Source organism: Bubalus bubalis, chromosome 14, assembly GCF_019923935.1.
Source record: "Bubalus bubalis isolate 160015118507 breed Murrah chromosome 14, NDDB_SH_1, whole genome shotgun sequence".
Lineage (NCBI taxonomy): Eukaryota > Metazoa > Chordata > Mammalia > Artiodactyla > Bovidae > Bubalus > Bubalus bubalis.
Window position 1 is genome coordinate 32204956 of NC_059170.1, and position 26465 is coordinate 32231420.

General features: G+C 52.8%; 1 protein-coding gene across 2 annotated transcripts; it reads right to left on the reverse strand.

The window, feature by feature from the left end:
* Positions 1–1596: 1596 nt before the first annotated feature.
* On the reverse strand, positions 1597–26465 carry SIGLEC1 (sialic acid binding Ig like lectin 1). Of its 2 annotated transcripts, XM_006072910.4 has the most exons (22): positions 26316–26465; positions 20115–20190; positions 19464–19823; positions 18899–19195; positions 16906–17172; positions 16352–16606; positions 14841–15140; positions 13927–14184; positions 12311–12640; positions 11782–12036; positions 11269–11571; positions 9184–9444; positions 8714–9025; positions 7958–8212; positions 7417–7686; positions 7088–7339; positions 6463–6768; positions 5589–5849; positions 4532–4834; positions 4171–4273; positions 3742–3814; positions 1597–3091 (listed from the first exon to the last, which is right to left on the reverse strand). In XM_006072910.4, the coding sequence occupies exons 2-22, from the start codon at positions 20161–20163 to the stop codon at positions 3017–3019; spliced, it is 5145 nt and encodes a 1714-aa protein (XP_006072972.3). In that variant the 5' UTR covers positions 20164–20190; positions 26316–26465; the 3' UTR covers positions 1597–3016. The 2 variants fall into 2 exon arrangements, with proteins under 2 accessions (XP_006072972.3, XP_006072973.3); XM_006072911.4 differs by lacking the exons at positions 3742–3814; positions 26316–26465 and having other exon boundaries at positions 20115–20917.

A 26465-nucleotide genomic window follows, 5' to 3' on the forward strand; every position in this document is an offset into this window, starting at 1 on the left:
TGCTAGTCTGCAAGTGAAAATGGAGTCTTCATTTCCATTTTGTCTTATGAGTCAGGTTGAATATTTATTCACACATTTAAGAACAGTTTGTATGTCTTTTCCCCTGAATTGCCTATTCATATTTCCAGCTCATTTTTCTATTGAGGTCTTTCTCTTAACAACTTGGAAGGAACTCTCTATATAAGGGAGATGAACCCTTTGTCTGGAGTATGAGTTGAAAACTTTTTCCCCAGTTTGTGAGATGTATCCAGCCTGGGGTGTATGACTTCAGCTCAATTATACTCACTGCTGAGTAGCATTCAATTGTGGACTATAACCACGTGTTTTCTTCATTGACACTACTGTTGCTGGACCTTAGGGTGGTTCTTAGTTTTGAGACGTTATAAAAAAATGCTGTGTGTCCTTAACTTCCTCCCTTTGCCTGTCCTGCTTCCTCCACCCCTTTCCTGGTCTCCCCTGGGAACACATCCTTAATAGGTCACTTGCACATGAAACCTTGTCTTGGGGAACCAGACCTAGTACAGACATAGATCACTTTGGTTATGCTGGGTGCTCCAGTGTAGACAGGCTAGATAGCCATCAACCCCTCCTCCTGTGGATAAGGACTTGTAACTTCCTGATTTGCCCTCTGTCAGGATCCACATTCTCTTGTGAAACTTCTTCCCCAAATCCTTCCCAAATGGGAGAAAAGAGGGGTGTCTTTTTCTAGTTAGCTTTGGGGGCTTGCGACTGGGGGAGGGACACAAAGGAGACTCTGGGGGCTGGTTGCATGGGTATATTCACTTTGTGAAAAGTCATTGAGCTGTACGTTTAAAATGTGTGCACTTTTCTCTGTGCTACGCTTGAATTAAACGTTATTTCAAAAGTCTTGAGGAGGCTCAGACCACCGGGGGTGGACACAACTAACCTCTCTGAGAATCTTCCAATCCCTGGTGGACCTACACCCACTTGGAGGTGCACAGAAGCAGGTGAAGACTCCAGGTCAAATGTTCCCAAATCCCCCACGAGCCATCCTTCCTGTGTCTACTCGTGGTCCTCCCCTCACCCTCTCTTCCTTGCTAGCTGCGTGCATGCTCAGTTGTGTCACACTCTGTGCGACCCCATGGACTGTAGCACGACAGGCTCCTCTGTCCGTGGAATTCTCCAGGCAAGAATACTGGAGTGGGTTGCCATTCCCGTCTCCAGGGGACCTTCCCAACCCAGGGATCAAACCCAAGTCTCCTGCATTGCACGCAGATTCTTTACCTGAGCCACCAGGGAATATTCGGCTGCATTTGGCTTGCTCTCTCCCTGTCCCATTTTAACCCACAGTTTCTACTTAATAGCAATGTAGAAAAAATACCCCTTACCAAGTGCTTGCCCACAGCATGCCAAGCACAGTGCTGGTCATGGGAGCAGAGGTGAACGGTGCCCAGAGCCTCAAGGAGCAGGAAGGAGCATGAATTGCTTGAGTGTAAGGTAGTTTGTGGTAAATGTTATGTACTTTGCACCCACTGCTGCCTTCAGCAGACAGTCTTCCAGAATAAACACCACTCACATTCTAATCCTCTGTGTTCCAGTCCAGCAGTTGGCTTTCAAGAAAATGATTCATTCCAGTTATGCCACAGGATGGATGTTTATTGGGAGGACATGTTGATAGACCCCAGGAAGAGCCTGGCAATTGGGCACTAATAAGAACGGGGCCTGGAACCAGAAGGGTCCATGTATGGCTGCATGAAGCTCACCTGGCCTTCAATCTCTTCCCAACCTGTTAGCTCCTATGCCAACTTCCCACTTCTCTCCACATTTCTCAACTCAAATCCCAGAGTGGTGAGCCCCGTGCTCCTCCCACCATGTGCCACCAGGATACCAAAGGAGTCACTAGCCCCCCGAGAACTGGTTCCCCTCAGGCACTGACTTCCCTAGGGGCACGTTATTCTTTCTTAGTGACCCTTGTTTGTCTTAGTAACCCCTGGTGCACACACTTCCAGGAAGAGGACGTGAGCTCACTTGATCCTGGACAGGAATGCACTTGGAGCAGAAACAAGGATGCTGATACGATGTCTGCTCCCCACACTCTCTGGGGGTGGGGAGTGTAAATGGAGGCACCTCTTCTTTCAAGGGCTAGACCTGGCACAAGATGCCTGTTCAGGCAACTCAACTGCCTGGCATTCCCTCTCCCTAGCGACCACAAATCCTTCTTGACTTTCTCAGTCTTAATGTGTGAAAGGCACTACCTCCTCCAGGACTCATGACCAGAAAGGACAGGGACATACCCTGGCCTTCAGTAGATGGGCACTGAGACAGAATATGGCCTGCTGGCAGCCTTCTCATCAGTGTTCTCAAAGTCTCAGGGATGAGTCCATAGTTGGGAGTCCTTTGGAAATATAATAAAAACTACATTTCCCAAAATCCCTTGCAGCTTGGAGTAGCCATATGACCAAATTCCAGCCAGAACTTCTGGGTTGTATCCACAATGGGAATGAGTGTGCCTTTCATTCCACTTCTTCTTGCTGGAAGGAGTATGAGCCCAATGGGATCATTGTGAACTTCACAATCAGAAGCAACATTTTAGGGATGGAGAAAAACAAAAGAGAAGGATCCAGAGCTCCAACATTTTAAACCACCATAATATACCCAGACTAGTATGAGAGAGAAAAATCAAATTCTTTCATGTTGAAGTTACTGTATTTGGTCTTTTTAGAGCAGCCTAACTTATATTCTAGTCACTATAGGGTGCCGTGACCAGCTTGTAATGATATAGAAAGCTCTTCTTCTATTCTAATCCATCCCAGAAGTCCACAGTGAGCTTGGAGGAAGAAGACGTGAAGAGGTAGTGCATTGGAAGATAAATAGAGAGATGAGATCCAGAGAAGAGAGAAAGAGAAATAGACAACGTGATCAATTCATTTTTCTTCAGAGTTGCCCAGGGTCAACACCCTTATGGGTAGATTGAGGTTCACCACCACCTCTCACCACCCATTTTTCTTGGGGGTTGGAGCCAGGTCATAGAAAGTCAGATGCCACAGAGATGTTTTCAGAGGGAGTCAGGACCCAACGCTGCATTGTTCACAGGGTCCGAGTCATCACAGATTCTGGTGACTTCCTCCTCCTAAAGGCAGGAAATGCCACAGGTCAGCTCAGGGGCAGAGTCCAGCATGAGGTCCAAGATGTGGCTGCATAAGGATCAATGAGCTTCCCACCGAGAAAACTGGTCACTGGAGGACTCTGGGAGCAGTCATCACCTGACCTCTAGCTCTGGAGGGCAGTCCTCCAAGTCCCCAGGCCTGGGTATGGGTCCCCAGGCCTGGGTATGGGTCCCCAGGGGATTGGAGAGAGTGTGCATGGCTGAAAATGTGGCTGGGAGCCCTGGCCCACCAAATGGATTATCTACAGAAAGGGACACACCACGGGGGAGGGAAAACAGACTTTCACCCCTGCAAAGGTGATGGGCAGAATCAGGAGTGAGGAAGAGAGACCCTAAAACCCAGGTGGGGTCCTGGAAGTAGAGGTGATGCTGCTCAGTTCAGAATGTCTGCTCCAGTTATTCAGGCAGCCAAGCAGCAAGCCCGTGAGTGCTCTGCCCTACTCAGAATGTGGCCCCCACTGTCTTCTAGAGGGTGCTGGGTCTCTGTGCTCTCTCTCCAATCTCCCCCAGCCCCAAGCACTGTCCTATAAATGAGAATAATCTCTCGGTGCCAGTCCCACAGCGCAGGTTAGCCAAGTACTGTGTCTACATGTGCCCACATGGTGCATGGATACCTGCATGGTTTCCTTCTGAGAAGCCATCTCCACTGAATTTTCACCCTCTCTCAGCTTATGAAAATGCCTCCTTCTGCAAGGACAAGAGTGGACTCAGAGAGCCTCTCTCCTCCCCGGCCTGCCCCCGTTCCATTCCCCCACCCTGTAAGTTTACACCCTGCTCGATACACAGAGCAGTGGGGGAGATTTGTGGAGAATAGGCTACTTGATCTTTCTTCCTCCCCAGTCCTTTCTTCAGCAGTGAGAGAGCAGAGACAAGGAAAGAAGAAAACTATAGAAAGATAGATTTAGAGACAATTTTAGGCTTCTCAAATTTGGAGCAGAGGGAAGGAGAGGGACAGGCTAGAAAGTATGGAGCTTGTGAATTTGGTAGGAAGGACATGGGGGAAGGATGAGGTTACTCTGTTCACCTTCTAGCTCCAGACCCACCTCCAGGTGTAGCAGGTCCCCAGGCCCAGCAGAAGGAAGAGAAGGCCAGCCAGCAGTCCCAGGACCCAGAGGAGCTGCTGGAACAGCTGCAGGCGGTGCAGGGCTGTAACACGAGGTGAGGCTTAGGGGGTGGCTGTGGCTCCAGGCCTCTGATTCTCCCTCCCAAGCTGACTCCCCCAAGATGAAACCTATTTTAAGTTCTACTTTCCCTTGGAAATTTCCCCATGCAAAGGAGTTTCAAGCGATCAGTCTAGACTAGACAAGCAGAAGGGATTCAGGAAAGACCTCAGAAGGAAGCCTCTGGATCTGAGAGCCGGGCCTTTGTGCAGCGCAGCCTAGGAGATAGGGCGGGGGGTCTCACCTCTGGTTCCAAAGTAGGTGGCAGCAGAGGCAGAGCCCAGGGAATTAGAGGCGGAGCACACATATTCCCCCTGGTCACTGGGCCTCAGCTCCTCTATGACCACCCTCAAGGCATTGGGGGTGACTGAGACATGGATGTGTGGCTTGGCAGGAGCAACCTTGGACTGGCTAGAGGCCACCAGCCGACTGCCAAGGTGGAGGGTCAGGCTGGCCAGGGGCTCGCTGTCTACTCGGCAGTCCAGAATGCCTTGGATGCCACCCTCAGGCTCCACAAAAACCGTCATCGTGGGTGTCTTGGGGGGATCTGTAGGAAGACAGGGAGTGTGGTGACTGCAGAAACAACTACACAATTCCTCCCCTCCTTGTATCCCACGCAAGGCGACTGCTGCTCCTTCCATTAAAAGGCAGAGCCTGTTTCCTCACTCTTTAAATCTGTGACTCCCTTTGAAGGCAAAAGTGCCTTTGTGTGACTTCAGGGCTAGACCTCAATGGGCCTTGCAGCTTCTGCTCTCCTTGGAAAACAACCAAGTGGAAGCCCAGGCCAGCGTGCTAGACACACGAGGCCCAACCGACAGCCCACGCCATTTGCCAGCCAAGAAGGTGAAACTGCAGCCACATGATGTAAGGCCAGCAGAACTGCTAGCCCAGCCCAAATTTCTGACCTGTAGACTTGTGAGCAAATAAAAAGTGGCTGTCGCTTTAAGCACTAGGTTTTGGGGTGGCTTGTTACACAGCAATAGCTGACTAATACAGTGTGGGCTCTTGTGAAGAGTAAAATAAGGGGCTAAGTTTGATGAGGGCTTACTGTGTGCCAGGCATTCTGCATGCTCTACCTCCTGCACTCCTCACAAGGAGAGGGGACTGACATTTTATAGATAAGGAAACCAAGGCAGGGAGGCATAAGATCACACACCAGTCAGTGGGAATTCTCTGACCCAGGACTCCATTGCTGTGAAGTCCTTGGTTTTTGCAGACAGAAGAGGAGGAAGACCTGAAACAGGCATGTGAGATGTGGGGAGACTGAGGCAGGGGGAGGATGTCAAGGATGTGACACTCACAGAGCACCCGGAGGGTAACTGGAGCAGAGGCGATGGCCCCAGTGGGGAGCTCAGCCTGGCAGTGGTACATCCCAGCTTGGTCACGGGCCACGTGGGTGAAGGCGACGGTGGGCGCAGGCTCCGTGTGTAGTCGCCGGCCATTCCAGAACCAAGTGAAGGTGGAGTTGCCCATGAGCCCAGGGCCACCAGGGAGCTGACAACTCAAGTTCAGTGCTGCGCCCTCGGGCACATCTAGCCCTGGCTCGGCCACCACATGCACACCTGCAGGACCAGACGCTGTTGGGGTCTGCAGGCCTGTGGGAGCTGCAGCCTCTGGCTTGTCCTCTGTGCATAATATGGGATCTGGATCCCAAAGGTGGGACTGTGTCTCCCCCATCAGACTGCCATCAGGGCTACCTCTCCTTGCCCTGGAGACTTCTGGGGCAAAGTGGTGCCTCCCTCTCTCATCAATTCAGGCTTTTTGATGGATGAGGCTGTGTCTTGCCCTCAGATTGAATGCCCCAAGGATGGGACTGCACCTTGTCCCTCAAACTGAGCTCCCTGAAGATAAGATTGGATCAGTCCTCCCATTCCCAGTTTCCCCAGGGCAGGTCTGTGCTCCCACCCACAGTCTGGGCTCTCTGAGGGCAAGGTTATGTCTCCCCTCCACCCATGCTCCCCTTGAGTTGTTGCCATATCTCCACCCACCTCTCCTGTAGGGAGCTCTCCAAAAGCCAGGCTGTTTATCCCCCTCAGGCTGAGCAACCCCCCTCCAGTGGGCACTGTTCCTCCCCATCAAGTCAGGCCAGCCAGCTTCTTCTTGTGGGAGCCCCACCCCTCACACAGACTCAGACCCCATAGCAACGGCACCCCTCCTGCCTCCTGGCCAGCTCACCTTCTGCCTGCAGCTGCCCCAAGGTGGTGCTGACTGAGCCCAGCAAGTTGCGAGCTGTGCAGACGTAGGTGTCCTCGTCCCCTGAGGGCACAGCTTGCACTCGCAGCCGCAGGGCATTGCGGGCCACCTGGACATGGCCCGTCTCCACTGCCAAGCCAGGGATGCCGTTGCTGGTGGCCAGAACTTTGCCATTGCGGGCCAGGGCCAGCTCGGCAGGCGGCTCACTGTCCACGGTGCACTGTACCACAGCCATGGGGCTGCTCCTTGAGTCCCAGAAGGAGGACACAGTGGCATCCCGGGGGGCATCTGGATGGTAGAGCAGGGCAGAGTTGAGGGTCTTGCTTGGAAACCCTGTGCTATCCATTGCCCACCTGCCTGGCATTGGTGAGGATGAAGCCTCTGGGGAAATGGTCACTTCTGGGGAGTGACAGCTTCAGGAATCCTGTGGGCAGATTCCTCCAGGCAGGGTTCAGAGGACCCTAAGGAATCTTCCCTCATCCGCTATGTCTTTCCCCAAGTGTCCATTCCCAGGTTCAGTCCTGTGCAGTCTTGTGCCCACCCAGACTAGGGCCCAGAAGCACCCTCCACTCACCCTAGGCACCCCCAGGCAAGGACCCTTGCTTACAGAGGACATGCAGCGCTGTGGGCTGGGAGCTGCGTGTACCCTGGGCATCCCGGACCTGACAGGTATAGGCTCCTGCGTGAGCCCGTGTAACCACTGGGAAGGAGAGAGAGGCCTCTGGCCCCTCCTGCAGCCAACGGCTGTTGTGGTACCAGGCATAGAGGGTGGGTGGGCGGGCAGCAGGGTCTTCACAGCTCACTGTGATAGGGGCTCCCTCAGGCACAGCGGCTGATGGAGCCAGGGTCACCTGCACACCTGTACCAAGAAGACAGGGTCAGCTGGGCCTGGCAAGACACCATAGCTGATCCCACCCCGGCTAGGCCCTGCCTCACCCTCTAGTCGCAGCTCTAAGGATGTGTTGACCTGACCCAGAGGACTGCGGGCTGAGCAGCTGTAGAGACCCTCATCGCTGGGCCCGGGCTCCCACAGCTCCAGCTGCAGGGTGTTGGGGGCTGAGGCTGTGGTTGAGGAGGCCAGGAGGCGGCCAGCATGGCTGAGGACCAGCTGAGCAGGTGGACGGCTGTCCACGGTGCACAGCACCAGGGCAAGCTGCCCGCCACGGCTCTCCAGGAGATAGGTCAGGCGCAGGCTGCGGGGTGCATCTGTAATGCAGAAAGGCGAGAAGGAGGCCAGTTTGCAGGTGGCATTCAAAACAGGAAGGCTTTGGCTCCCTGCCCGCAATGGCCTCCACTTGCCCAACCTGCAGCACTGCTCCTCTGCCCCAATGTCCCCCAACTCTAATGCTCCTTGTCCATTACTAGCCAGCTTGGTACTGAGTTCCTGGGGTAGATGACTGTGGGACTCGGCCGTGCCCTGATCCCCGCAAGCTGTTGTCATCCCTCCCAGCTCCACCCTGCATCCAACCAGACTCACAGAGGACATCCAGGGTGACAGGCCTGGAGCGATGGAGTGTCTGGCCAGGGATCAACACACCACAGCTGTAGGAGGTGGCGTCCACGACCGTGACATTGGGGAGGGCGATGGACTGGGCAGCATCTGGGCGCTGCTGCCCATCTTGGTACCATGTGTAGGTGAGCTGGGTCATGTGAGTGGTCCATACAAGGCAGGTCAGGTTCACCAGCTGCCCCTCCTGCACTGTGGCTTTGGGCCACACCTGCACACTCACAGCTGGAGAGAGAAGAGGGCGCAGGGACACCAGGGAATACCGAAGGCTGTGTAAAGCAAGCCACCTGTAGGGTGGGAAGCCTCTCAGCCTCTGGGAGGCACAGGTGACCCACCTGTAAGTGGGGCTCAGAGATGGAGCTTGGGAAACAGTTCATCATCTGTCAGGTGGTCCCCAGCAGAGTTCTCCCTGGAGTGCCCTGAGCCCTCCCTGACCCTGTTGGAGGGCACCTGGGAGAACACAGGCCTTAAAAGCCCTGCTGTGGTTTCTCCTTGAGTGACCCCTGTCTGATTAGTTTTATCCCCTGGGCATCCATGTAAAATTCTGTTTTTAAAAAAGGTTCTTCAGTGAAAACCAAGTTTGGAGATTGCTGCCCTTAAGAAGAGTGGGAATGCACTGTCCTGTGTTCAGCCCTCCTGCCTGTGTCTCAGGCTTCCAGAACCCTCTCCAACCTCCTCTTCTCTTAAAAGAGCCACCCACTCACACACTCACACCACCATTCTGACCTTGGGCATCAAAGGTGGCTGAGGCCAAGACCTGGCCTAGGGCATTGGTGGCCTCGCAGGTATAGACGCCTTCATCCTCCAGCACTGCATTGTGAATCTCCAGGCGCAGCGTGTTGGGGGCCACAGCCACCTGTAGCCGGGGAGAGCTCCCCGCAAGCTCCCCCACTCCTTGCAGGGTAGAGGTCACAAGGCGGTCCCCATGAAGCAGTCGTAGCTGGGCTGGAGGGTCACTGTTCACACGGCACAGGAGTAGGCCCAGTCGCCCAGGGCCTGTGTCCATGAGGGTAGTGAGTGTGGCCTGGCGAGGGGCATCTACACGAGGCAGACAATGGTCAGGGCCCGAGCAGGTGGTCCCTCATCTAGGACTCTCTCAGAAGTAGAGTCCAGAACCAGGGCTCAATATCCCCTTCCCCAGTCATGCCCTTGGCTCCCTCCTTCCCCAAGAAACATGAACAGATCAAAGTGCTTACAAGACACATGGAGGCTAACCGGGGCTGCCAGGTTCGTGGTGGCTGAGCCGGGAGCCTGGGCTTGGCAATGGTAGGCCCCAGCTTGGCTCAGAGTTATGGCTGCAAAACGGATTGTGGCTGAGGTGAACTCCTGGAGGGGCTGGCCATCTCGGTACCAATGGTATGAGGTCCCCTCCAGGACCCCTGTGGGTACTTGGCAGCTCAGGACCACAGCCTGGCCCTCCTGGAGCTCAGGTGACGGTGACACCCGGAGCCAGGCTCCTGCAGGGAGAAACCAAGAGCAGGTGAGGGCCTTCCGCATCTGGGACTGCATTTGTGTGCACATGAGGACAGCAAGACCCCAACCACATGTGCCAGAGCCACTGCTCACCCAGACCACTGTGGAGGGCCCCACTGCAGCTTCACGCCTCTTCCTCTCCTGTGCCTGACTCCCTTGCCTTGGTTCTGACCTGGCATTCACTGCCCATCACCTTGAGTTGTGGTTTTGTTTGTCAATTATATCTCACCCACCACAGGGTGAGCCTCACCTGGGTCCAACCCTAGTGCCATGCACGTGCTAGCTCTTGACAGATGTTGTTTTGACCCCATAAAGCACAGAAATGGTAGGGATTTAGGTCCAACCAAGGGCCACTGTCTTGATCATGAGTTGACTTCAGCATGGTGACCAACAGCTTGGAAGCGGAAATTAGCAGCTCTCTCTAGCCCATCTCCTCATCCAACTTCCAAGTCATGAGAGTGCAGGAACGGAAGACCAGGCAAAGGGCTGTCTCTCATTCCCCCCAGGTTTGAGGCAGGAAGAGAGCAGAGTGAGGGAGTAAGAAGGAGGGACAGCTAGAGTGGTGATTGAGAGCTCAGACTGTGCCAGAGACCAGCATTGAATTCATCCAGAGCTAGCAGGGCCCCCTCCTGGTCATGTGACCATGAGCAAGCCCCTAAATCTCTGACCTTCAATTTCTCTGACTGTGAAAAGGGTAGGATAAATAGGAGATACAGAAACAAGTCCCAGGGAAAATGTTCAAAAATTGATGTTTGTCACTATGGGAGGAAAAAAAAAGTTTTTTTTTTCAGCATTATTGATATTAACTTTGTTCTTTTCTGGCTTATTCACTTAGGCAGGATTATTACAGAAGAATATATACAGATAGATAAATGAAGAATATGGATATATTCATATATATATATATGTATAGTCGGACACAACTTAGCAACTAAACAGCAACCAACAATGTACATACAAATGTGATCATTTGTACATTATATGGGGCTTCCCAAGTGGCACTGCTGCTGCTGCTGCTGCTGCTGCTAAGTCGCTTCAGTCGTGTCTGACTGTGCGACCCCATAGACGGCAGCCCACCAGGCTCCCCGTCCCTGGGATTCTCCAGGCAAGAACACTGGAGTGGGTTGCCATTTCCTTCTCCAATGCACAAAAGTGAAAAGTGAAAATGCAGTCACTCAGTCATGTCCGACTCTTAGCAACCCCATGGACTGCAGCCCACCAGGCTCCTCCGCCCATGGGATTTTCCAGGCAAGAGGACTGGAGTGGGTGCCACTGCCTTCTCCAAAGTGGCACTAGTGGTAAAGAACCCTCCTGCCAATGCAAGAGACATAAAAGACATGGGTTCAATTCCTGCCTCGGGAAGATCCTCTGGAGGAGGAAATGGCAACCCACTCCAGTATTCTTGCCTGGAGAACCTCATGGACTGAGGAGCCTGGTGGGCTACAGTCCTTGGGGTAACAAAGAGTCCAATATGACTGAGTGACTTAACACATACATTACATATTCCATGTGCGTGCTAAGTCGCTTCAGTTGTGTCCAACTCTGCGACCCCATGGTCTGTAGCCTGCCGCACTCCTCTGTCCATTGGATTCTCCAAGCAAGAATACTGGAGTGGGTTGTCATTTCCTCCTCCAGAGGATCTTCTGGGCCCAGGGATCAAACCTGTATCTTTTGCATCTCTTGCATTGGCACGGGGGTTCTTTAGCACTAGCACCACCTGGGAAGCCCATATATTACACATCTCTACATAAATATGCAGAGTGGCCCCCAGGACACTTGGATGCACCACAGCTACAGAGGACACTCACCTCGGACCTGGAAGAAAAGGGAAGTGTTAGCTGATCCCAGGGCATTGTTGGCCTCACAGCGGTAGCTACCAGAGTCCTTAAGGGTCAAGTCTTGGACCTCTAGCTGCAGGAAGTTGGCTGTGGTTTTGGCCTGGAGGCGGCCACGGGATGGAAGCTGGAGCCCTGGGCTGGTGGCCAAGAGGTGCTCGCCGTGGAACAGTGCCAGCTGGGCAGGAGGGCGACTGTCCACAGTGCAGACAAACACAGCCGTGTGGCCCTGGTCCACATCCAGGAGAGCAGACAGCTTTGGAGGGTCTGGAGGGTCTGTAGAGACAGTGGGGAGCTCAGGCCAGCCCCTACCCAGCTCACCATCTTTCAGCTGCCAGGCTGTCCTCCTCCAGATACGCAGTCTAGGCCTGCACGCACCCACACCCAAGCCATGTTCTTGCCTCCTCAAACTCAACCTCAGCCCTGTTTGCCCCAGACCACCCCCTCCACCCTCCAAGGGCCCAAATCCCCTTGCCTATCACCCACACAGCACTTGCAGGACCACAGGGGTGGAGAGCTGGGCACCGGCCTCAGTGAGGATGCGGCAGGCATACAGGGCGGCATCTGTTCTGGCCACAGGCAGCAGCGTCAGGGTCTCTAGGGGGCCCTGGGCCCACAGGGCCCCATCTCGGAACCAGGTGAAGTTGGCAGGGCCGCCAGCTTCCCGGCTCACCCTGCAAGTCAGGTTGGCTCCGGTGCCTTCTTGCAGCGTGTGCGACGGTGTGATGACCAGGACGGTGGCTGGAGAGCAGGCAGCACAGGCTTACTGAGACAGGCCTCAACCCTGACGTCTTCCCCCTAGTTCCCAGGGTGAGTGGTCCTGTCTCCCTGTCTGGAGCAGGTGGGAAGGAGCCCCTCTGGGTGCCCACGGGGAAAGGGGAGGAAACCAAACTCCCTCTGTTGACAGGAGGTGGTTTCGCCCAACTGACCTTCCTCGGAGCTGGGGGTTGCAAATGAATAGGGTCCCGAGTACCAGCCCCTGACCCCAAGCGACCTGCTCCCTGCCCTGCCTCACCCTGGGCATTGAAGTTCGCTGAGGCAGAGGCGTTGCCCAGGACGTTGCTGGCCTCGCAGAGGTACACGCCCTCGTCCTCCAGCACCGGGTCTTGGATCTCTACCCGCAGCAGGTTGGGGGCTCTGGTAACCTTTGTGCGTGGGGAACAGCTCCCGCAGGTGCTACAGCTGCCCCCTGATGGCAGGGAAGAGGCCACCACGCGACCCCTGTAGAACAGCCGCAGCTGGGCCGGGGGGTCGCTGTCCACACGGCACAACAGGAGGCCTCGCTGACCGGCTCCGGCGGTGTCAGGGTCCAGCTGGGCAGTGAACGTGGGCCAGCGTGGGGCATCTGGAGAGAGAAGAGTATGGGCACTATCCCACAGCCTCTGCCAGGCTCCCACAGGTGCAGTCAAAGCTAGCTAGGCTCCCAGAACACACTGAGCAAAGGCATGAACCCGGAGCTGCCGCAAACAGCTGTGCAGACTGTGCATTATACAAGGACCACCGGACCTGGGTGGCAGGACCTCAGCCCATGCCCATGTGCTAAACTATGCCTTAGCACTGGACTGAGTCTTCCCAGAGGAAGAAGGGCCTTTTTCTAGCTTGCTGCTGCTGCTGTTAAGTTGCTTCAGCCATGTCCGACTCTGTGAGACCCCATAGACAGCAGTCCACCAGGCTCCGCCGTCCCTGGGATTCTCCAGGCAGGAATACTGGAGTGGGTTGCCATTTCCTTTTCCAATGCAGGAAAGTGAAAAGTGAAAGTGAAGTCGCTCAGTCATGTCTGACTCTTCATGACCCCATGGACTGCAGCCTACCAGGCTCCTCTGTCCCTGGGATTTTCCAGGCAAGAGTACTGGAGTGGGGTGCCATTGCCAGAACTGTATGGGCTAGCAGCCACCTTGCATAACAGCCCTGTGCTCCTGGGCAGGGTACCTACAGAGCAATCCCTGGTTGTTTTACTGTCTGCTTCCTCTCTTCACACCCCCTCCCCTAAGACCCTGCCTGTCTCTTATCTCTGATCTCCAAGCCAGCTCCCATGAGAACAGATAATGCCTAAATTGCCCTCCTCCTAGAAATTTCTGAAGAGTGGGACCAAGACCCCCAGGTGATCTCACCCTGAACACTAGAAAACCCCCAAGAGGTGACCGCTCTTCCTGACAGTCCCTGGACATGCGTCCTGCACATGTTAGGGAAGCCGTGCTGGAAGCTGAGTGTGTCCTGAATGTTGGTCAGCCGTTCAGGAGCATCCACCCTTGACGAGATGCAGGCCTGTGTGGGGAGGCTCTGCCTTTGTGTCTGTACCTGTGAGGGTGCCACCTATGGGGCGTGTCTACATATATAGGAGTAGAGTGTCCCAGGGCCCAGCTGCAGAGGATAAAGCTTGGACATGGTGTCCATGATGGGTCTGAGGCTAGAGGCAGAGCTATAATGGGACTGGGATGGGGAAATGGGATGCCCTAGGCTCGGTCTCCATATTTCAGCTAGGGCGGTCAGGGCCATGGTGACCAGGTTCGCGGCTGCCTTCTCTCGGGACTCTGGCCAGGACAGAGTCAGGAGGTCCTGGAGGAGGGGGCTGATGGGCTCCGGTGGCTCATCTTCCCACAGCAGGCAGGGGCTGGAGGGAAGGCTACTCACAGAGGACGGTGAGGACAGCAGGTGAGGAGAGCCCGCTGGTGCCATGGCCATCCTGGGCCCGACAGTGGTATGAGCCGGCATCAGTGCTGGAGACCACAGGGAGCAGGAGGCTGCTGCTGGGCCCCTCAAGAAGCAGGGCCCCATTCCGGTACCAGGAGAAGCGGGTGTCAGGCATTGGGCTCAGGCTGCTCCTACAGCTAAGTGTTACCGCCTGCCCTTCTGCCACTTCTGCTGCTGGGCTGATGAGGAGGCGGGCCACTAGCAGAGAAGGAGAGAAGAAAGCTCAGCTCCCCTGCATGTCTGCGGCTCCATGCCACCCACAGCAGGAAGCCTTCCTGGGCTTCTCCCAACTCAATTATCAGGAGGTCTGAGCATCATGGCATCAGCTCTGTGAATCTCTTGATGATCAGAAGGGTTTGACCTTGAATGCCAATTCAGATCTATTGGTACCTGGCTGCAGCATGGTTGAGCAGGATTCTGGGCCAGATCCTAGGCCTCTGTCAAAAACCTGGCTTGATCAATTAGCTATGTCTGCCTCAGAAGGAGGGAAGGGCAACATGTGCACCGAGACTCAGCCTCTCTATTTGGGCTTCTGCATCTGACTCCTACCACAGAGTCTGCCCCAAATGTTCAGTAAATAAAAAACAAATGAATGTGCATTGAAAAACCCTGTACGTTCAGAGTCAGAATGGATACAAAAGGAATAACTCAATCTGCCACGTTTCTCGTTTTGCTTTGACTTACAGGGAAACTCTGGGACTGGGATGACTGTATAGCTCAGATCTTTGATGTGATTTTTTTTCTAGCCAGCTAGGTCAGGCCTTCAGTTGAGCCCTGTTGGTTCTCAGGAGGAAGAGGCCAGAGCAGGCCTCCTCCTCAGGCTCCTTCTACCAGCCCCAGTGGGACCATCTTACCATTGGCATGGAAGTCCAGGGTGGAGGATGAATTCCCAAGGGAATTGGTGGCTGAGCAGGTGTACTCCCCACTGTCCGTTGGCCCCAGGTCTCGAATCTCCAGGCGCAGGGAGTTTGGGGCAGAGTAGACACTGAAGCGTGGGCTCTGGTCACCCTCTCCGGAAGTTGAGGCGAGGACGAGGCCCTCATGTGACAACACCAGAGTAGCCAGGGGCTCGCTGACCACAGAGCACTGGAGGATGCCCACCAGTCCCTCCTGCGTCTCCAGGAAGGCAGTTAGGTGTGGGGTGAGGGGTGGGTCTGTGTGGAGATGAGGGACAGGCCTGTTACCCTCAACAGGTGCATTCCTGGATTTCCTCTTATAGCCTCTGACCCCTGCACCTACTTTGTCCCATGATGCCCTGGGAAAAGTTAGTGACCCCAGCAGCTCCTATTTGTCCCCAGACTGGGCAAATCACTCTGTCATCCTAGTTCATCCTAGTCAATCCTTGCAGTCACCCTGAGAGTGGGGATCCAGAGATTCCACTTTAATGGTGGGACAACTGGTAAAGAAAGCTGGCAGAGGACAGCACTGCAGCAAATGATCGAAGTCCACACTCCCAGCAATGACACAAACTGACCCCATGTGCCTCTTGAGGTGACACGGGGAGACAGACACAGAATCATGTCTGTGGTGTCTCTGCCCAGGTGCATGGGCTTGGTCTGCTCCATTCAGACCAATGCAAGGTGAGACTATCACAAAACAACTGACCTGTGCTGGTCAGGGTTCAATGTCAAGGAAGACAAGGAAAGACTGAAGAAAGGAGAATAAAGAGATTTGACAACTTAATGCAATGCAAGATCCTGAACTGAATCCTAAACCAGAAAAAAAAAAATTACCATAAAGGACATTATCGGGCCAACTGGTAAAATTTAAACATGGATTGTGAATTATATAATGATCTTGTATGAATGTTAAGTTTCTTGACTACATATAATTGTACTGTGGTTATGCATGAGAATGACCCTAGGAAATACATGCTGAGAAATTAAGGAGTAAAGGGCCATTATGCCTGAAGAATATAAATGGATAGATAGATAGATAGATTATGTGTGCATGTATACATATAGAGGGCATGTGTATATACACATGTGAATAGAGTGTATGTGTAGCAAAAATGTGTGCAAGAGTGCACACATATATGTGCATGTGTATATGCATATGTATATGTGTGTGAGTACATATATACATACAAATATAATATATAGTTAGAAAGAAAATCAAATGTTAAAAAATGGGAATCAAGGTTAAAGGTATATGATAATTCTTTGTATTTTTTCTTGCAACTTTTAAGTTTGAACTTATTTCAAAATAAAAAGTTGTTTAAAATAGGACATTGAGGTCTGGGGGGTTCAAAGCCTTGCCCAGATGTGAGCTCAAGGGCACGCCGGCCCAGGACCCCAACCCTCCTGCAGGGGCTCTAATCTTTGGCCTGGCTCCCAGCTCCAGAGCCTTCGTCCCCCCCACTTACGGCGGACCAACACGCTGACTGGGTCAGAGCGCTCTCTGCCCTGGGCATTCTGCACCTCACAGAAGTAGAAGCCTGTATCGGCCCTGGTGACTGAGTGCAGCTGGAGGATGCGACTGTGGGTGGCCTTCATCAGCTCGTGGTTTTTGTACCATGCGTAGCGCAGCTCCCTGGGCGCTTCTTTCGGTGTGTTGCAGGCCAGCGTCACAGTCTGGTTCTCCAGAATCGAGCCTGAGGGGCTCACCTGGACCGCAGCCACTGGGGGGCAGCATAGAGCACACTGAGGGCTACTCAGGCGACTTCCAGGCCCCACCCCCCAGGGTTGCAGCCTAAACCTCTGCGCGCTGTACGTCACAACCCTCTGAGGAGGAGCCTCCTGGGCTGGCCATGCATTTCTTTGCCCTGTTCATTGCCAGGGAGGTTTGCCATCTGTCAGAAGCCAAGCTGGAACTTCACACAGGCATCCCAGGAGGCACCTTGGCCTCGTTTCCCTCAGCCCTCATGGCCTGGATGCCTCCCTACACTCTGGTCAAGATCCAGGCTCACCCAGGACTCACTGAAGATGTGGAGGCTGACAGGAGGTGAGACCAAAGAGCCCACGCCATTCCCAGCTTCACAGGTGTAGACGCCAGCATCAGCCCAGGCTGCCCGGGGCAACTGTAGTACTCGACTCCGGTTTTTGAGGTGCGTCCCATCCTTGACCCACTGCACAGAGCTGACCTGAGGGTGACTGCTGTTCACCTGGCAGATGAGTGTGACCAGATCCCCTGGAAGGATGTTCCGCCCCGAGGGGCTGAGGAGGATTTCCACATGCTTGGGGGCATCTGCAAGGCATGACAGGGGTTGTCGAGTATGGTGCCCAGGGAAGGCAGGGGCATTTTTCCACTCCCCTTTCAACACTCTGCGCTAAGGAAGCCCACCCAGATAAACCAGAACTCCCATCAGTCCCCTGTCCAGGGCAGGCACTGGCCTCACATTGTGAGGAAGCCTGCTCCTGTCCGTGTCTACTGACAGCCTGATGCCTTGATGCTTGGCATAGCATTCAGCCTACACTGCCTTCAGTGGCTTTCTGCCCCATGACATGTCCATCGCCATCTCTTCTATCTGAGGGCCATGGGCACACTGCTTGCTTTGGTGGCTTGTGGCAGCTGCTGGCAAGGGACAAACCATCAAACACAACGGCTAAAGGCAGAGTCAAATTCTCTCTGAGAATGGTTAACTCATTTGCTGGGAGATGCTAACGATACAAAGAAACTGCATTTCTTTAAATCTTGTTCTCAAGCCTCTCTCTATGTAACTATGCTAATAAAAGCTAATATTTTCAGGAGTTCCCTGATTGCCTAGTAGTTAGGACTCTGGGCTTTCACTGCTGTGACCCAGGTTCAGTCCCTAGTCAGGGAACTGAAATCCCACAAGCCATGCAGTTCAGTTCAGTTCAGTTGCTCAGTCGTGTCTGACTCTTTGTTACTCCGTGGACTGCAGCACGCCAGGCCTCTCTGTCCATCACCAACTCCTAGAGTTTACTCAAACTCATGTCCACTGTGTCGGTGATGCCATCCAACCATCCCATCCTCTGCCATCCTCTTCTCCTCTTGCCAAAACAAGCCACGCAGTGTGGCAAAAAAAAAAAAAAAAAAAAAAAGCTAGTATTTTGCTGGTGGCTCAGACGGTAAAGCGTCTGCCTACAATGCGGGAGACCCGGGTTCGATCCCTGGGTCGGGAAGATCCCCTGGAGAAGGAAATGGCAACCCACTCCAGTATTCTTGCCTGGAAAATCCCATGGACGGAGGAGCTTGGTTGGCTACTGTCCATGGGATCGCAAAGAGTCGGACACGACTGAGCGACTTCACTATTCACTAGTATTTTCAAGTCCTTAATCTATGTAACTATGAAAATAATAGAAGCTAATATTTTTTCATGCTTAAAAGGTGCTAAGCACACTTTTAATTTTCATAACAATCCTGTGAGATAAAACGTATTTATTATTACTGCCACTCCAGAGAGGTAGTGAGAAAACAGAGGCTCTGAGAGGCGAGTAACTTGCCCCAAGTTTGCTCATCTAGTCAGTGGTGAAGCCAGCAGCCTGATGCCTATGTACGGCAGTTGTTCTAGAACAGGCTGCCCGTCTTTACTGTGATGGGAAGATGCATAATCAAGTGAAGACTTGGAATTCCTCCCACTGTCTCTTTGCCATGTCCAAGTGTTACCCTGGTCATTGAGTATGAGTGGCAGGAAAGGGGTGAACCCTCGCCGCCTCCTCATCCTCCAGAGCTGGTCTAAATCCCAGGGCCCCTACTGGCCAACCCCCAGTTCTCCGGCTGAGTCTCCCCTTCCCTGCCCAGCCTAGCTTCAGGGACTGGAGGTGGAGGGAGCCTTTCAATACTACTCTTGGGGCTTAGTGGTCTTTCCACCTGTTCCACTCTGGAGGTCCAAGCACAGCCTGGCTATTTCTGCAGGCCGGAAAGGGATGGTTTCCACTGGGGAACCACAGATGTGTGTGAGCTCAGTAACAAGGATGTGCTACCCACCCTGCCTGCCACGTTCACTCACACTGCACTTGGAGACGAAGCTCATGCTGAGTCTTATGGTTGGCTGCTGAGAGCTGGCAGCTCAAGGTCCGGCCATGGTCCTGCCAGGACAGGGCCATGTGGAGGGTCTCCTGGTGGTGGATGCCCGTGGGCTCAAGCTTCTGGAGTGTGGAGGTGGTGGAGCGGGCAGGGTCCTGGCCTTGCCACCGCAGGGTGACCGGCTCCAGCAGGCATGCGTACGGAGTGGAGCAGTTGAAGTCCACCTCCATGCCCTCATGCAGCTCAGCCGGAGAGGCAACGGTAGGCATGATGAGCTCCTCTGAGGACAAAGACGGGAGGCTAGGGGCTGCCCTTCACCGTACCTGAGACCACCTGCCCTGGAGACCTCAGCCCGGGGCAGGGGACTTCAAGGGGAAGGAGAAGCCAGGGGTTCACTGGGGGCAAATGCTAGGGGGCACAGGGATGGGCTGGAACTGCAGCCAAGATTAGGGCTGGGTTTGGGTTTGGGTTTAGGCAGGGTTGGAACTGTGAGCCAGTGGGGCCAGGAGCAGTCTGGAGTCCCTTCCAGTCGGTGACCCTGCTCTCACCTGTCACAGTGACTGCTGTGCCTTTGACATCTACCCAGCGGTTGCCCTCGCTGATCTCGAAGCGGAAGTTGTAGGAGCCTGAGTCCTCAGGCTGCAGATCCTTCAGCAGCAGGTTGCACACCCTGAGCTCAGGATTCCCCACCATCTGGGCACGGCCTTGGAAGCGGGCCTCCACCAGCTGGGGGTTTGTGGAGTGACTCACTACCTGCCGTCTGCCTGAGTAGTCATAGTACCAGATGGTTGTGATGCCATCGGGCACATTCACACTGGCAGGGAAGCTGAAGGTGCAGGGGATGACGAGGCAGGACCCCTTCACACCCTTCACGGTCTCGGGACTGGAGACGCCCCACGAGATCAGGTCTGAGGGAGAGGCAGGACAAGAAAGATTGTAATGCAGGCCTGGGGTCATGCTCTGCCCCCGAGAAGGTGTTCCAGATGCACTCTCAAATCCCGCCCTGACCTGCCCCCAGCAATGCAACCCCTCTGGGCACCCCAGAGACCGTCCCTGTTCCCTGTCACCGCCTCCTCATGCCCTCCTTCAATCTCAGCAGTTAAACCTGTGACCAGACACAGTTCAGTCTGCCCAGGCCTACAGAGGCTGGACTTGCCGCGGCCAGGCCCTGTGAGAAGGAAACGGCTAGCAAAGCTTACCTGTTGGGATGGGTAAGGCCAGGAGGAGGAGCTGGAGCAGGAAGTCCATAGCAGGTTGTCACGCTGGTTCTGTTGCCTACGAGGTTGGGGAGCACTGTGCTGGGCACACAGGGATCTCCTAGGGAACCTCAGTCTCAGAGCCTGCTGGGATCCCAGGCCTGTTTCCCCACACACTATGCTGGCCAACCCAGTGAGAGGGCAGGGCAGCTGCCAGCTGGCATCCAGGAGCCCATGTTCCCAGCTCAGGCTGTGTCCAGGAATGCCTTCACTTGGTGGCCCCAGAAAATCCTGTCTGTCGCTTGGCCCCACCCTAAGTTCTGCTTTCCCAGCCTCTTCAAAGATAAACAGCTGTTTCTCTATTTCCCCCACTTCCTTGCCCCCTCCCTGACATCCAAGTCACCAGCAACTGCAGCCCAGAGAGGCACAATGACTTATTCCAAGGCATCCAGCATAAATGATGGTTTCTTACTTGAAATTTGTCTCCCTACCACCAGTCTTACCAGCTGTAGACCATAGTGGAATTTGAGCAGTTAGAAAACTGCAGCCTTCAAGAGTCCTCCCTTACTCAAAAACCTACTATGGCTCCCCATTGCCCATGAGATGTGGCTCCCCTACCTCCCTGAAAGGCCTTCCTTTCCTACTGCCAGCTCTGCCCCCAATTAATGCTCCCCCTGCAGCCAGTTCCCACCCTGGGGCCGGTACTGTCTATCCACAAGCTCTCCAGCTATCCAGCTCTGGCTTCACCACAAATGATCTTTGCCTGTTGAAATCTTATTCAGTCTTCAAAGTGGCTTCTAGCTGAAACTTTCCCTTTGGGGTCTCTAGCCACCCTAGGGTCATTTCTGTATTTACCTTGTTCTTTGTAGCTGTGAGCACCCATTTCTCAGGACTTGGGACTGAGGACGTGTGCCCTGCAGCAGTGCAGAACCCCTCACCCCCTGTGAGTGGGCAAGAGAAGAGCGTGGTCCTTGAGACTTCGTGGCAGGGTGAGTTTGGTGTGACAGGGGACACAAGAACCTTGTGTGGCATATAGGTCACAAACAAAGATAAATGCCTACTGTATGCCATGCACAAGAAGGCAGGCCCTTCATCACAGACTGCCTCTGGAACCATAAAATTGTTAGAAGGAAACAGGTGAAAATCTTCATGACCTAGTAGCAGGCAATGGTTTCTTAAGCATGAAACCAAACGCAGAGCAACAAAAGAAAAAATAAATTGAACTTGATCAAAATGCAAAATGTTTTTTGCATCAAAGGATACTATCCAGAGAGTGAAAACTCAACCCACAGAATTGGAGGAAAATACGTGCAAATCATATAGCTGATAAGGGATTACCATCTGTAATATATAAAGAACTCCTATAATTTAACAACAACCCCCCCCAAACAACTTAAATTTGAAAAAATGTGCTGAAAGCTTGTATAGACATTTCTCCAAAGATGATATACAAATGGTCAACAAGCCCATGAGAAGATACTCAACATCAGTAGTCATTCAGTTCAGTTCAGTCACTCAATCGTGTCTGACTCTTTGCGACCCCATGAACTGCAGCAAGCCAGGCCTCCCTGTCCATCACCAACTGCCAGAGTTCACTCAAACCCACGTCCATCGAGTCAGTGATGCCATCCAGCCATCTCATCCTCTGTCGTCCCCTTCTCCTCCTGCCCCCAATCCCTCCCAGCATCAGAGTCTTTTCCAATGAGTCAACTCTTCGCATGAGGTGGCCAAAGTACTGGAGTTTCAGCTTTAGCATCAGTCCTTCCAAAGAACACCCAGGACTGATCTCCTTTAGAATGGACTGGTTGGATCTCCTTGCAGTCCAAGGGACTCTCAAGAGTCTTCTCCAACACCACAGTTCAAAAGCATCAATTCTTCGGCGCTCAGCTTTCTTCACAGTCCAACTCTCACATCCATACATGACCACTGGAAAAACCATAGCCTTGACTAGATGGATCTTTGCTGGCAAAGTAATGTCTCTGCTTTTAATATGCTATCTAGGTTGGTCATAACTTTCCTTCCAAGGAGTAAGCGTCTTTTAATTTCATGGCTGCAATCACCATCTGCAGTGATTTTGGAGCCTAAAAAAATAAAGTCTGACACTGTTTCCCCATCTATTTGCCATGAAATAGATTGGCTCAATAAAGGACAGAAATGGTATGGACCTAAAAGAACCAGAAGATATTAAGAAGAGGTAGCAAGAATACACAGAAGAACTGTCCAAAAAAGATCTTCACGTTTTTGTACAAAAAAGATATTTCAAATCCTGGAAGATGATGCTGTAAAAGTGCTGCACTCAATATGCCAGCAAATTTGGAAAACTCAGCAGTGGCCACAGGACTGGAAAAGGTCAGTTTTCATTCCAATCCCAAAGAAAGGCAATGCCAAAGAGTGCTCAAACTACCACACAATTGCACTCATCTCACATGCTAGTAAAGTAATGCTCAAAATTCTCCAAGCCAGGCTTCAGCGATACATGAACCATGAACTTCCAGATGTTCAAGCTGGTTTTAGAAAAGGCAGAGGAACCAGAGATCAAATTGCCAACATCCGCTGGATCATGGAAAAAGGAAGAGAGTTCCAGAAAAAACATCTATTTCTGTTTTATTGACTATGCCAAAGCCTTTGACTGTGTGGATCACAATAAACTGTGGAAAATTCTGAAAGAGATGGGAATACCAGACCACCTGATCTGCCTCTTGAGAAACCTATATGCAGGTCAGGAAGCAACAGTTAGAACTGGACATGGAACAACAGACTGGTTCCAAATAGGAAAAGGAGTACGTCAAGGCTGTATATTGTCACCCTGCTTATTTAACTTCTATGCAGAGTACATCATGAGAAACGCTGGGCTGGAAGAAGCACAAGCTGGAATCAAGATTGCCGGGAGAAATATCAATAACCTCAGATATGCAGATGACACCACCCTTATGGCAGAAAGTGAAGAGGAACTCAGAAGCCTCTTGATGAAAGTGAAAGAGGAGAGTGAAACAGTTGGCTTAAAGCTCAACATTCAGAAAACTAAGATCAGTAGTCATTAGGGAAAGGCAAATCAAAACCACAATGAGCTACCACTTCACACTGTAAACAAACAAACAAAACCAGAAAATAACAAATGTTGACGAGGCTGTGGAGAAATTGGAAGACTCATGTACCGTTAGTAGAAATGTGAAATGGTGCAGCCCCTTTGGAAAGTTTTGTGTTTCCTCAAAAAGTCAGACACAGATTACCATATGACCTAGCAGCTTTACCCCTAGGTATATACCCAAAAGAATAAAAAATAGGGCCTTAAATAGATATTTGCACACATGTTCACAGCAGCATTATTCATAATAGCCAAAAAGTAGAAGCAACCCAAGTGTCCATCAACAGATGAGTGTGATATATCTATACAACAGAAACAGAGAAGGCAATGGCACCCACTCCAGTACTTTTGCCTGGAAAATCCCATGGATGGAGGAGCCTGGTAAGCTGCAGTCCATGGGGTCACTAAGAGTCACATATGACTGAGCATCTTCACTTTCACTTTTCACTTTCATGCATTGGAGAAGGAAATGGCACCCCACTCCAGTGTTCTTGCCTGGAGAATCCCAGGGACGGGGGAGCCTGGTGGGCTGCCGTCTATGGGGTCGCACAGAGTCAGACACGACTGAAGTGACTTAGCAGCAGCATAGGAAGAAATGAAATTCTGACACATGAAATAAGCTAAGCACAAAAGGGCACATATTATATGAGTCCACTTTTATGAGATACGTAGAATAGGCAAGTTTGTAGAAAGTAGAATAGAAGTTACCAGGGCCTGGAGAGAGGAGGGACGGAGGAGTTAATGTTTAATAGGTACAGAGTCTCTATTTTGGATGATGAAAAATTCTGGAAATAGACAGTAATGACGGCCACACAGTAGTATGAACGTACTTAATGCCACTGAATTTCATACTTAAAAAATAGTTAAAACAGTAAACTTTACCACATGCACATACAAAACCCATATTGTCAACTTTGCAATCTTCCTTGGCCCTAAATGCTGACCCTGCAGAGTGAGGGGAAGGGCCTGGGGAACCTGGAAGTGGGGACAGGAAACTCATGATATCTTCCGGTCCCAAGTCCATCTGTCTCAGGGATGGGGCCCAGCTGATTCTGGTGGCTACCAGAGGGCACTCCTGGGGAGAGGCTGAACAGAGCCTGGAGAGGTGCTGAATTGCCTGTGAGGATGACTAGCCAAGTGTGAAGAGAGGAGGGATGTCCTCAGAGGGAGCACAGTGAAGGCAAAACTGTGGAAAGAACAGGCAGAGCCCTGTTCCTCAGGAGACTGGGGCCCCTGGCTAGGCCGCTGCTGCAGGCAGGTCTGGTCATTTGCTGGGGCCCGTGGCCAGTCCTCAGTCTCTGGGGCAGTCCTAGTGCTGCTCCTCTCCCTGGAAGATGTGCCCACACCCTCCACACCTGGTCCTTGGTCACGCTGGTCCAGGCTGGGCCACACGACCTGGCTGCAGTGTCCTGGAAGCTGGACTGAACAGCAGCCTGCTGGCCATGTTTGGGGGCAGATGTGGCCCTGCGCCACACTGAGCATCAGGGTCAGCTCCTCTACAGCTGGGACACCACCAATGTTCACACTGTCCCCCGCTCCCCTGCGGTTCCCATTTGGGGCCCTGGAAAGAGAAACGCTGAAGCTACAGGAGGAATGGTGGGATTTTAGACACACTGACCCCAGAATGGAGCAGGGCTTTTTGAGAGGACCCTTTCTAGAACCACCCAAAGTCACAGCCTGTAGATGTCACCTATACTTAGCCCAGCCCCAATAACCAAGGGGTCAGTCCCACCAGAGTCCAGCTTATTGCTCAGCTTGTTCTACCCCAAAGACCAGCCTCAGCCCAGAGAACTTTCCCGGAAAAAAAAGAAGGGCATGAAGAACTCCAGGAAGGGAGCTCCTGTCCCAGTTAAAAGCCTGGTGCTGACAGGGAGGTGCCCCTAGGGCTCGGGCTGAGTGGGGTGTCCTGGTGGGCACCTAGCACCTCCTGATGGTAGACAGATGATTGCAGCTCCTGGGAAGGGGGTGGCTATACTGGGGACAGGAAGCACTGTAGCCCTCAGGCAATGACCATTCGGGAGAGCACGGTTCCAGGGTTCATCCTGGAGTCTCCAAGCCTTGCACCTTCTGAAGACAGGGTTTATAGTCCCACTCCTCTGAACTGATAGACGCTGCCTCAGCCCTGGGTTGGGGTGTATGGCACATGGAGGACACCCACATTTGCTCTCTGTGTTAGAGCAAGTGAGTGAGTAAATATGAGACCAAGTGTCCCAGGACATCTGGGAGGGTTACTAGGGCCACAAGTCCCTGATTTCTGATCCCAGAGGCCAAGTTTGGGCAAAGGAGAAGAAGATGAAGAAGAAGAAGAAGAAAGGGCAAAGGCAGTTTCACTGCAGGCAGCTGTGCTTGGGTTCAGGATTCAGTTTCTATTTCCCAGTACCAGAGCTTCTCCCAACTTCCCTATTCAAGTTGGAGAAGGAGGGAAAGGGGGTGACCAAGCCAGCTTCAGCGCTTTGCTCAACAGGTCAGAAAGCAGGTTCAGATGGGCGATTCCAGGAATACATTATCTTCATAATAATGGAAAGTCCTAAACATAGGCCATTTAACTCGGAAAACCACATTATCCATAAATGAGGTCTATCGGCTTTGAAAAAGTAGTAGAAGCATCACATTTCTCTCCTTAATCTGGCTGTAAATTCTCTTAGCCCAAATGCCCATTCCACCAAGCTATGCTGGATGGTGCAGGGGGGCCTTCGCTCGGATGAATGAAGTGGTAATGTATGAAGAGAACTGCGGGGAAGGGGAGGGTCGGGCTGCAGTTGGTTTGGGGTGAAAGTGATGGTTAGGCTGCGTTTTAGTGTTGGTGTGGAAGAGAGAGTGATGGGGTTGGGTGAGGATGCCGGTCAGGCCTGGGGCTGGATGGAGATGATGGTTACTAAATGGTTGGGGATGGGATGCAATGGGGTAGGGGTGGAATAAGTACCAAGGCTGGGCGGGACAGGAGTCAGGGTTAGATGGGGGTTGGGATGTGAGTTGGGGAAACTTTGGAGTTGTGCAAGGCTTTGGGTTATGAGCGTATCTTTGTCTTGGGCTTGGACTCCCAGGTGTCCTCCCCCAAATCCCAATCCAGCCCTGCTCCCAAGCCTCAGCTCATCCTCTAGGCCCGGGGATGGGAGTACCTGCTCCACAGAGGGACGGGGCTGCAGGGTTGGCGAACCGCGGGTGAGGAGGACGTGGGGAGGGCCAGGAGCTCGAAGTGCCGCTGTCTCTCTGGGAAAGGAGACCCAGCTCGAGGTTCCTTCCTCTTTTCCCAAAGCCTCAGCTCCACT